The 10,603-nt window shown below is 69.4% G+C and overlaps 2 protein-coding genes across 3 annotated transcripts; one reads left to right on the top strand and one right to left on the bottom strand.

The window, feature by feature from the left end:
* Window positions 1-654: 654 nt before the first annotated feature.
* Window positions 655-1,350, bottom strand: DYNLT4 (dynein light chain Tctex-type 4). Its single transcript, XM_062581601.1, has one exon. The coding sequence runs from the start codon at window positions 1,348-1,350 to the stop codon at window positions 655-657; it is 696 nt and encodes a 231-aa protein (XP_062437585.1).
* Window positions 1,351-2,931: 1,581 nt separating this feature from the next.
* On the top strand, window positions 2,932-10,502 carry BTBD19 (BTB domain containing 19). 2 transcript variants are annotated; one of them, XM_062581063.1, is made up of 10 exons: window positions 2,932-2,964; window positions 3,135-3,397; window positions 4,851-5,088; window positions 5,682-5,735; window positions 7,563-7,622; window positions 8,128-8,232; window positions 9,131-9,199; window positions 9,568-9,699; window positions 9,825-9,950; window positions 10,025-10,502. In XM_062581063.1, the coding sequence occupies exons 2-10, from the start codon at window positions 3,165-3,167 to the stop codon at window positions 10,157-10,159; spliced, it is 1,152 nt and encodes a 383-aa protein (XP_062437047.1). In that variant the 5' UTR covers window positions 2,932-2,964; window positions 3,135-3,164; the 3' UTR covers window positions 10,160-10,502. The 2 variants fall into 2 exon arrangements, with proteins under 2 accessions (XP_062437047.1, XP_062437048.1); XM_062581064.1 differs by lacking the exons at window positions 2,932-2,964; window positions 8,128-8,232 and having other exon boundaries at window positions 3,136-3,397.
* Window positions 10,503-10,603: the final 101 nt, after the last annotated feature.

The raw sequence follows: 10,603 nt of genomic DNA, 5'->3' as shown, positions 1-10,603 counted from the left end.
GTCCACGGCCCTTTCAGTGTTGGCTGCAGGGGCTGGCTCACTTCCCTCTGGCTTTGCACTCTACTTCATGTGGTGGGATATGAGCTGGGACCAAGGCCAGGAAAGGGCAAGGATTTAATCCTGCTCTGTGGATGCCCTTTCAACATGATCTGTTACCTCCTGCCCTGCTGCCCTGGTATTGGTGCAGTCAATCTGCTGTGGGAAACAGGCTGGGCTGCTCTGTGTGTCCTTCCCCAGAGCAGCTGCCTGCTCCAGGACTTTTGTTTACACCTTACAACCTGAAATGCAGTATTTTCTGAAGCTTAGGTCCTCTTGCAAAGCTATAAAGGGAAGCTGCAACTTGGGGCCTATAGTGAGCCCCCAAACCTGGCAGTCAGGTAGGGGTCCAGCCCAGCACTGCAGGGAGCTGCATATGGGGTGTTGTAGAGGCTGGGTGCTACCCCGGCGCTTAGAGCCTGCTTTGGCCATATCCTGCTGCTATGGGAAGAGAGCCTGTGACTTCCAGGCTGATGCACTGGCTGCATGTCACCTGAGGTGCCTGGCTCCTCACCTGCACCGCAGGCCGAAGCTTCTGAGATAGGAGAGCTGCAGCTGGAGCAAATCCCTTTATTTCCAGCCCTTCTTTTCCTGCAGTGCTACAAGGCAAGAGCAGGGCTACTCAAAGTAGAGCCCATGCACCGTGGCCACGGCAAAGAGGGAGGCGTTGGAGAAGGTGGCCGAGGCGAAGCTGTCGCTCTGGGGGTCCCACAGCGCCCGGCTGGCCACGAGCATGCTCTGCTGGCCCCGCTGGCCCAGCAGCACATGGCAGACAAGCTTGTAGCGGGGCGGCACCACCTCCTTCGCCCGGCTCCGCACAAGGTCGGCCAGGCTGTGGGCCAGCTGGGTGCCGCTCTGGGCGCCGTACACCACATCCCCCAGCGAGCTGGCCAGGGCCGACTCCAGCACCCGCTGCACCCGGCAGGCATTGAACTTGCAGCCCTCGTCTGGCTGCATCTTGTAGGTGTTCTCGTAGCGAGTCTCCTGGATGGGCTGGAAAAGGGGGAGCCCCGAGAAGCTGACGCGGCTGTGGAGCATCCAAGGGCCGGCAGCGGGGCGCTTGCCCCCGGGCGCCGCGCCGAGCGAGCTCCGGCGGCTGGCGAAGGGCGCGTTGAGGGTGCTGAGGATGGAGCTGCGGCGGGAGGGGAGCAGCTTGCCCTCCTCGGTGCTCTTCGCCGGGGCCGTGGGCCGGGCCGGCGCATCGGGGGGCTGGGAGCCGTGGTGCGTGCCCCCCGGTGCTGCCCGGGGCAGGGGGGCTTCAGCGCCGTCTGGAGCCACTGCCGGTAGCGGCAGGGCCGACTCCTGCTTGGCCATTCGGGCAGCTTGGAAGGAAGATGTGGCCCTGAGCTACAGGCGCAGCAGTGGTCCTGCTGCTCCCGGGGACTTTCCTGAGCCCGCATGCCCCCTCGCGTCACCACCGACCGCCTCTCGGCTTCGCTTCTCCCTGCCCACTGCGACGCTCCCTCCTTCAGGTGCATCTCCGTGTGGCTCGGCAGAGGTGTGCTGGGGGACAGGAGGCAGCAGGCACGGAGCGGCTGTGCATGTCAGGAGGATCAGGGCTCCGAGGCTGGCAAAGGGCAGGTTTGCACCTCAGGAGACCCCCAACTTTCCCTGCTTGGCCGGTGGCAGCCACCTCTGCCTCTCCGGTGCACCTATCCCAGCAGCCTGGGGCCTCCTGGCCAGTGGGACCCATCCCCAGCCCTGTTCATCGTCATGAGCAGCTCCTTCCTCCCTAGTCCTCCTGGACCGCACTGTTCACACACTTACCCCCAGCCCTGCGCGTGCCTCTGCCGGGGTAAATCACAGCACTGCTCTGGCTGATTGCTCCGTGCCCCCGGGGCTGCTCTGTGGTCGGACCACCCGTCCCCCTTGGTCTCAGCAGGCCGCAGAGCAAAACCTGTTGTGTCTGTATCGGTGGTGGAGTGTGAGGTGTTGCTATGTGACACTGAAATACTCCAAGGCCCTGGCCCTGGGGCACGGCTCCGGTAACTCTTTGCTTCCTGGTCCTTCAACACCCTGGTCCTTGCTTGCCCTCCGCTGCGTCCAGCTTCCCTGCATGGCCGGGAAGGCAGCCGGCTCAAGCCCAGAACCAGCTACGTCACCCAGCGTGTGGCCAGATGGCCCCAGGTCTTGGCCTGCCAGCGTAGACTCTGTGTGTGTGTGTGCATGCTAAGCCCGGGAGAAGCTCTCAGCCCTGGACTGCAGCCAGCACTGGGGGCACGATTTCCCCCAGCACAGGTCCTCCAGCCTCAACAGGAAAAAAGCATCACCATGACCCCAGGGACCTCCTAGAGCACCAGAAAAGGAGGAGGATCAAGGGAGAGGGACCACAGCACTGGAGACATGACGGCCCCATCTCCTCCCGGCAGCCCTGGAAGGAGCTCTCAGGTATTTAACGTGCCAAGGGAGAGTGATGGGTGGAGAGGAGCCTGCTGTGCCACAGCCATCTCTGCTTGGCACCCCAGCTGCGGGACCCTGGCGGCATCCTTTGGGTGCTCGTTCCTCCTGGGCAGCCTCTCCTACGGCATTGGGGCGAACGGGATGCCTGGGAGTGCGTGCGGGCGCCGACAGGCCCATGGCCCAGTGCCGGGGTGGCCGAACCCAGCGGGGGGGACGGGACACCCCGAGGCTGCTGCCATGCCCCGGCCCCGAGCAGGCTTTGGCTGGCGGAGCCCACCCGGCCGCTCCGCGGCGGCCGCCCGGAGCGCCACGCCTCTGCTCGGCCTGGCCGCCGCGCTGCTCGAGGAAAGAGGAGAAAAAGCTTTTGTGCTTCTGTCTCCCGTGCGAGGTGTTCAGAGCCTGCTGCCGGCTGGCACCGCCAGGCACGCCGGCAGCTGAGCCCTGCTCCCGCGGGGTCTCTGCCCTCGCCGCCGTCCGTCTGTCCGTCCCTGCTCCTCCCTCTCCCTCTCTCGCCTGCGGGGAGCAAAGGTGGGTCCCTGCGTGGGCGCCCGGGCCCCGGCCGTGGGGCCAGCCGGGAGCCGCGCCAAGGGGAGCGGGTCTCCCCCCGCCCCGGCACGGCGCCTGCCTCACGCCTCGGCACTGTTTGCAGCACTGCCTTTCTATTTTACTTATTTATTTATTTTTTTTTGTATCCATAGCAAATCCGAGCGAGCCAGGCTGCACCGGCGATGGGCCGTGCCGCGGCCGGCCGGCCTCCTCCTCCTCCTCCTCTTCCTCCTCCTCCCCCCGCCGCCGCCGCCGCCGCCGGGGCCCTCCTGCCTCCCGTCTCCGGCCTGCTCCGCGTTCCTCCGGCGCGCTCCCGGCAGCGGCCCATGGCCCGCTCCTGCTCGGCGCGGCTGCACGGCGAGGCGGCCGCCTTCACCGCCGCCCTCCGCTCCCTCGTCAACAACCCGCAGTTCAGGTGAGGGGCCGGGGACGCGTCCCCCGTCCCGTCCCCCCCACCCCCTGCCCGGCGCCGCGGCGCACGGCCGGCCCCCGCGCCCGCACCGTCCCGCTCCGTCCCGTCCCGTCCGCGCGGCGCTCCGGCAGCCGCGGCTCTTCCGAAGGCTGGTGCTGCGCCAACCTCCTCTCCACAGGAGGAGGACTCCCCTGGGTGCTCCCAGGCCCCGTCCCTCCCCAGCGAGCAGCTCTGCCCCGTCTGCTCTCCAGCAGCGGCCTCAGTTATTCCGTCCCTCTGCGGCCTTCTGGATCCGGGAGGGAAGACCGTCCGCCTCTCCCCCCTGCCAGCCCCCTCCTGCCCGGCAGCGGGCTGGCTTGCGTGGGCCTCTTTCTGCCCACTTCATGCTAAGGATTGGCACAAAAGCTGCCTGCATCAGAGGAAATCCCCATCCCTGATGAAATTCTGGCCACCAGAAGAGAAATCCCTGAGAAAACTCCCCAGCTGCACTGCCACGTGGTAGCGAAGCTGCCAGGGTCTGGCTGCCCACAGCCCCAGCCTGCGTCTCGTATCCTGCAATCCGAAACCTGCACCCCAAATCCAGCATCTGGCATCCTGCAGCCAGCATCCCGCATCCAGCACCCTGCGTCCTTCTTCCCGCAGTCTGCATCCTGCAATCCTTCATCCCGCAATCTGCATCTCACACCCCGCAATCTGCATCCTGCATCCCACAGTCTGCATCCTGCAATCCTTCATCCTACAATCTGCATCTCACACCCCGCAATCTGCATCTCACATCCTGCAATCTGCATCCTGCACCCCGCACTTTGCCTGCGGGCCGCAGCCGTGGAGCAGTTTATTCCAGGGCGCCTGGAGGGTTGTGCTCACACCTCCCTTGGCCACGGCACGCCGCAGCCTGCTGTGCAGCTCCGCATATCGCTCATGACAGCCCCGACACGTGCGTGGGCCGGGCCGGGTGCCTCCCCGTGTGCCCCGCGGGTGCAGGGTGAGCCGGGTGCCAGCCTGCCAGCGGCGCTGCTGGGGCCGCGAGCCGAGGCGGCCGCGCTCGGCGCCCGGCTGCGCAGCGCGGCTTTCCCTTCGCCTGGCTGCTCTCAGGGCGAACGCTGCCTTCTCCAGCAGGCTGAGGCTTCTCCCTGCTCAGGTCGGGGCTGGCACCCCGCGGGTCTCTGCCTCTTCCGGAGGAAGCGACTTCCCTAGCCTGCCCGCAGCACCCGGGCGCAGCAAGCAGCAAAGCCCCCCAGGCCCCTCCATTCCCCCCGCCCCGGGACAAGCCGCTGCGCTAAAAAGAAGGGAGCTGTCCCGCTCCGGCCGCTGGCGGTGCAGAAGAGACCCCCCCCCCTTTGCTGCAGCAGGCACCCCCTGTCCTAGCCCCCCATGGGGTCCTGGCTCCGCGCCCCAGGCCACGGCTCTGCCTCTTGGGGTGCTGGATGCCCAGTCCCGCTCTCCTTCTCCGCAGCGACGTGACATTCGTGGTGGGCCAGGAGAAGCGGGAGGTGTTTGCACACCGCTGCGTCCTGGCCTGCCGCTGCCAGGCCTTCCAGGGGATGCTGAGCCAGGTGCCGGCGGGTGGCGAGGGTCCCCCTGGCAGCGTCCCACCGCAGGGCCCCCTCGTCCTGGGCAACGTGCAGCCCGAGGTCTTCCTGGCCGTCATTGAGTTCCTCTACACCAACTGCGTGACCCTCAACAGCCACATTGTGAGTGGGGCATGGCGGGGTGCTCTGGGCACAGGAGGGAGGGGATGGGATGCACGGGGAGGAGAGGGTGGGCATGTTGCTGCTCCTGGGCCACCAGAGCCGGAGGGGAGGCTCTGCACAAAGCCTTCGTGGTGGGAGGTGTAATAAGTCTGTGGAGCCTCAGCCCAGCACGAGAGGGGTTGTCCAGAGCACCATGTCCTGCAGGCATCTGCTCCAGCCTTGGCACAGGCAGGACGTGGCTCCCTGGCCGTGTGCACCACAGGCAGAGAGGAAACAGCTCTGGCCCCTGGTCCCCCCTGCTCAGGGGCTTGGTGCCATGTGACCAAAATCCACAGGGAGAGAGCGGCACCTCAGACATGGCTGCATGAGGACCTAGGCCCCTGGGATGGTGACACCAGAACTGGACACCTCCCACCTCCGCGTCCCCTATTGTAGCAGTCCTTTCTCCTGCCTCCCTACCTGGGAGCTGGGTGCAACTGGTAGCAAGAGCAGAGATGAGGCGATAGCAGGAGGGAAGGGGACACGCGCCCTTGGCCCTGGCCCGCCGATGGGACCTGCATGACAGTGCTCATGGGGTTTCTCTTGCTGCTCAGGCCCTGGAGGTGCTGACCTCGTCGGTGGAGTATGGCCTGCAGGACCTGTGCAAGGTAAGGCCCTGCTCGCACCCAGGGCAGTGTCGTCACCAGCTGAGCCAGACTGGTGCCCTGCACCAAGTAGCACCCCAGGGTGGTCCCCACATGGCTGGTGGCTGCAGAGGGGTCAGCAGACGGTGCCCGAGTGGTTCCTGCCTGGGCCGTGGTGCATCGCCCAGGTCCATCCTGGAGCGGCAGGGCAGCTCGGGCTCAGCCCTGTTTCTCGAGCCCAGAGGGGCTCTCCGGCGGGTTCCCCCTCCGGGTTGATGCAGAGCCGGGTTGGGAGCTGGGATCCACCTCGGGGGGCGGGGGAATCCCAGGGAAGGGCACAGGGCCTCTCCCTCCCGGGCAGCGGGGATCGCTCACTGCAAAGGCAGGCGCATCCCCCCCCCACCACCACCACCGGGGCTCCTCTGCCCTCCGGCTGCCTGCCAGGCAGACGCTCCTGGGGAGCAGCAAGCGCCCAGCACCCTGGCCGTGGCGCCACGGAGGGGTGCGGAAAGCAACGGGGGCATCGGAGCCGGCGCCCGCCGCGCGGGCCGTGTCTGGAGAGACGGCCGGGGAGCCGCGGCGAGGAGGGCGCAGGCGGCCGGGACACGTCATCGGAGGGATTCCTGGATTACGGCCGGGCTGATCCCGTGACCGGCTGCCTTGTGCCTGGACTTCCCCTCTCCTTTCCCACGCCGGAAGGGAAGGACCCTGCCGAGGCTGTAACCGCAGCCGCTGCCGAGGGGGCCGCGGGGTGGGCGCAGCCCCACGGCAGCCCCGGGGCCAGCGGCAGTGCCCGGTGCGGAGCGGGGCTCCCGGGCGGGCAGGAGGAAAGGGAGACGCTGCAAAAAGAAGGGGCCCAGCGCTCCGGGGGCGCCGAGCCGGCCGCGGGGGCTCCCCGTGCGGCTCAGCGCCTCGAGCCCCCGCCGCGGACGCAGGCTGGTGCGAAGGGGACGTGGGGCAAGAGGGGCTGCCGAGAGGCCGGGCGGAGGTGGAAATAACCGGGGGGGGGGAGGGGGGGGGAGGGTGCCCGGCCTCCTCCTGCAATCAAGGCGGTAACGGACAGTTGGAAAAGGGAGAAATTCAAGCGGAAATGGATGGTTCAGATGCTGGTGCTGAATGGGAGCCGGAGCTGCAGGGAGGGAAGATCTGGAAGGGCTGGAAGTACCGGGAGGGAGAATCCAGCAAAAAGCACGTGATGAAGGATAACCTTGTACCGTCCCAGCGGGGCTGATGTGCGGGTACGCGCCGGCACAGAGGGGACCTGGCCAGGGGGTGACAGGGAAGGGGGCCGACCCCCACCCACGCGCTGGCGGGGGAAACCCGTAGCCGTGTCCCCAGCTGCACGGTGACTTCATCGCCCTCCCCCACCGTCGCTGGTGACTCAGAGCCCTTCTGCCTCGAGCTGGCTGCCGACGGCTCCTCCCTGCCCATCGCCCCATCGTCGGGGCCCCAGGAGCCCCGACCGCTCCTGCTGCCCTCGGTGGCTCTGCCCCCGCGGCCCCGCTCCCCTTTGCAGGAGCCGTGGGGCCCGTCCCGTGGGAGATCTCCACCCGCCCTGCAACGGGGCGGCCGATAAGCGTGCCGGTCCGGCTGCATCGCACCGGCGCTGCTGGGCTTCGGGCTGCGGCCGGAGCCCCCAGCGTCGCCACGACTCCCGGGGTCGCCCGGGCCCCCAAGCACGGTGCCCTCCCGGCGCTGGGGGCCGGCGGCGGTGGCCGGGCGCGTGCCCCGCATCACAGCGTCCCTCGTCCCCACACCGGGTCCCGGCTGGGTGTGTGTGTGTGTGTGCGGGGGGTGCTGAGCGCCCCGGGGTGGCTCTGCTCCCCCAGCCCGGCCCCGTCTGCCTTTCAGCTCTGCGTCGAGTTCCTCAAGGAGACGCTGAGCGTGGAGCAGGTCTGCGAGGCGCTGCAGGTGAGTCGCCCGCGGCCCCGGGGCTGCAGCCGTCTGCAGCGGGTGCCCGGAGCGGGCCGGGGGTGGCTGGGAGAAGGGAAAAGCGCCCCCCCTCCCCCCTCCTCCGGGCCCCATCCCACCTCGGGGATCGGCCACGTCCCTCTGAGTGAGAAGTTCCCACGTGGTGTCACGGAGGGTAAAAAATAGCCCTTGCTATTTTTGGGACATGCATGAACAGCGTTTCCCACGTGCGCCGGGCCCTGCCTGCCCCCGGGCACGTCGCTCTGGGGCCACCGGAGCCAGCGCAGCCGGCGGCAGGGCCACGGCCCCCCCTCCAGCCCCCTCCCCAGCTGGAGGTCCCCTGTGCCCAGGTGCTGCCGTCACAGGCGGTTGCATCCAAACTGGGAAGACCTGGGGTTTGGGGGATCCCAAATGTAGACCAGGCCAACTGACACCACGATCCTTGAGGGACCTTCACTGACGTCCAGCGTCGTCTGTACTGACCTGCCGGGTGTCCCCTCCCCAGCTCCCTTGGGTGCCCTTGTGCCCAGCCAGTGTCCCCTCCCTTGGCTACCCTGGGGGAGTATCCAAAACCCCGTGGAGGTCCATCATCTGGAGATCCTGCAGCAAGGTGGGACAGTGTGACCAATGCTCCCAGGGCACATGGGAGCGTGTCACCAACTCAGCCCCGCCACCCCAGTGCACAGGGTCCCCGCAGCCCTGCGTGCCCCATGGCCACCACCGTGCCCCATGGCTGACGAAAGCAGAGGGTGTTTTCTCCTCTCTGAGGGCGAGGTGATGCTTGCAGGGTGGGACGCAGGTCCTGGTGTGCAGGAGCACCCGCCACGCGCGGGTGCCTGACCACCGTGGTATAGACAGAGCTAAAACTGGCCCAGCGGAAGCAAACAGAAAACCCCAAAACCTCAGAACAAAACAAACATGATCAAAACATCTCGCTCGCCCTCCTGGTTTGCGTCAGCGCTGGCCCCCGCCGAGCTGCTGGGGGAGGCGATGCCGCGCTTGGTGCACTGAGATGTCTGGACACGCGTGGGCTGCCAGCGCGTGGGGACGGGGATGGGGATGTGTCTGTCCCCCCCCCCCCCCCCCGTGCCCTGGGGACGAGCATCTCCAGCGCTGGCTGGGAGAGGATCAGGGCACCCCCAAACTGCTGCTGCTGCAGTGGGGTTTGCAGCTGTGGGGTGGGCTGGGAAGTGCAGCGGGGCCCTCGTGGCCGGTGGGGCCACCGAGCTGCTCGCTGCGGCCACCACCTCCAGCTGCAGCAGGGGACGGGCCAGGAAGGGGGGGGCCTTGGCTGTGCCCACCCCAGTGCAAGGAGCTCCAGTCCCCCCCCCCCCCCCCCCCCCCCCCCCCCCCCCCCCCCCCCAACGCTGGCACCCGTGCAAGGGTGCGTTACCTTGCCCAGGTCCCTGAGGCCACCCTGGGGGGGGCGGCAGCCTGTCGGTCTTTGGGGAAGGGGGTGCCCGTCCCGCCCCAGCCCCCCGCCCGCAGGCGTCCGCGTCGCCCCACAGGCCGCGGTGACCTACGGGCAGGCGGATCTCCAGCAGCACTGCCTGGCGTTCATCGAGGGCTGCACGGCGGTACGGCTCCAGGCTGGGGGGCACCGGGCGCGTGGGGGGACGGGCCAGGGCACGGGGAGGCCCCTTGCGGGGAGGGCTGGCCCCACAAGCTGGCGGGAGGCTGCGGGGAAGGTTGGGGGAGGGGGCGAGTCCTGGGGGGGCGGGGGGGGCAGGTTTTGGGGTGATTTGTGAGGGAGGATGTTGGGGTGCTGGGAAGGAGGGGGGGGTGTTCTTGGGTGCGAGGAGGTGGGCAGGTTGGGGCGACAGGTTATGGGGTCTCGGGGGCAGCGGGGTGCCAGGCAGCGATGGTGCCCGGTGGGGCCTGGAGGCTGCTGCAGTGCAGGCGGGTGGGTGTTGGGGGGGGGTCCCAGTGCCAGCTGCGCCCGCAGGCGGTCGTGCGGACGCGGGGCTTCCACGAGCTGTCGGACGCGGCGCTGGCGCGGGTGCTGCGCAGCGACCGCCTGGCCGTCGACGAGCTGGAGCTGGTGCAGGCCGTGCGGGAGTGGGCGCACGTGAGCTCGGTGAGTGCGCGCGGGGCGGCCGCCGCGCTGCCCGGGGGGGGGGGGGGGTGTGCGGGCGGTGCGGGGGTCCCGGCGCTGCCCCACGGCCCCGGGCAGGTGAGCAGCGCGCGCCCCGCGTCCCGCAGGCCGTGCTGGAGCGCCCGGTGCCCGAGGTGGCCGCGCTGCCCGTCCGCGAGCTCCGCTTGCCCTTGCTGGCGCCCAGCGAGCTGGCGACGCTGGAGAGCCACAACCGGCGGGACCGGCTCATCCCGGTGAGCGGGCGCGGCGGGTTTCGGGGGGCGGCGGGGTGCCGCCGGCGCTGACGGCAGCGTCCCGCCGCGCGCAGGTGGAGAGCATCGCGGCGGCCTGGCGGTGCCACGCGCTGAGGAAGGGCGGCGGCGTGCCCTCGCGCCTCTGCCGGCCCCGGCGGGGCACGCGGCCCCGCGACCACCACCGCCACCTGCACCCCCGCGCCAAGTAGGGGCCCGTGCCGCGGGCGAGGGCCGGGTTGGGAGGGGGCCGGGCAGGCGGGCGCTGCCGAGAGCAGCGACCAGCCCCTGCACCCGCGCCGCGGCGCCGGGAGCCGGGGGCGCGCTGGGGCGCTCTCTCCCCCGACCCTGGGGGTGGAGGGGGGGTTCTGGGGGGTGCTGCTTGGAGATGGGGCTGCCGGGGGGGGGGGTGCAGGGCCGTGGGAGGGGCTGGTGCCTGGGCACCGTGGCACCCGCGAGTGGGACCCTGCAGGCTCCCCGCACCCCAGGGCCGGCATCAGCGCTGCGGGGAGTCCCTGCAGGGTGACCCCGGAGGGTGGTGGGGGCTCCGGGGGGGGGGGGACACCGTGTGTGTGGGGGGGGGGGGGGCGGGGTGTGCATGGGGTGACGCCCCCAAGCCCCAGCCCCACCGCTCAGCCCTTAGCCGGGGCCGTGCT

This window comes from Rhea pennata, chromosome 8 (assembly GCF_028389875.1).
Source record: "Rhea pennata isolate bPtePen1 chromosome 8, bPtePen1.pri, whole genome shotgun sequence".
Classification (NCBI taxonomy): Eukaryota; Metazoa; Chordata; class Aves; order Rheiformes; family Rheidae; genus Rhea; species Rhea pennata.
This window is presented reverse-complemented; position numbering and strand designations above follow the sequence as displayed.

Bases quoted from the DNA above. Each gene is read 5' to 3' on its own strand.
- DYNLT4 (XM_062581601.1), bottom strand. From the start codon at position 1,350: ATGGCCAAGCAGGAGTCGGCCCTGCCGCTACCGGCAGTGGCTCCAGAC.
- BTBD19 (XM_062581063.1), top strand. From the start codon at position 3,165: ATGGGCCGTGCCGCGGCCGGCCGGCCTCCTCCTCCTCCTCCTCTTCCT. The intron at 8,233-9,130 runs GTGGGACAGTGT...GTCGCCCCACAG, and splicing joins TCTGGAGATCCTGCAGCAAG to GCCGCGGTGACCTACGGGCA. The intron at 9,200-9,567 runs GTACGGCTCCAG...CTGCGCCCGCAG, and splicing joins TCATCGAGGGCTGCACGGCG to GCGGTCGTGCGGACGCGGGG.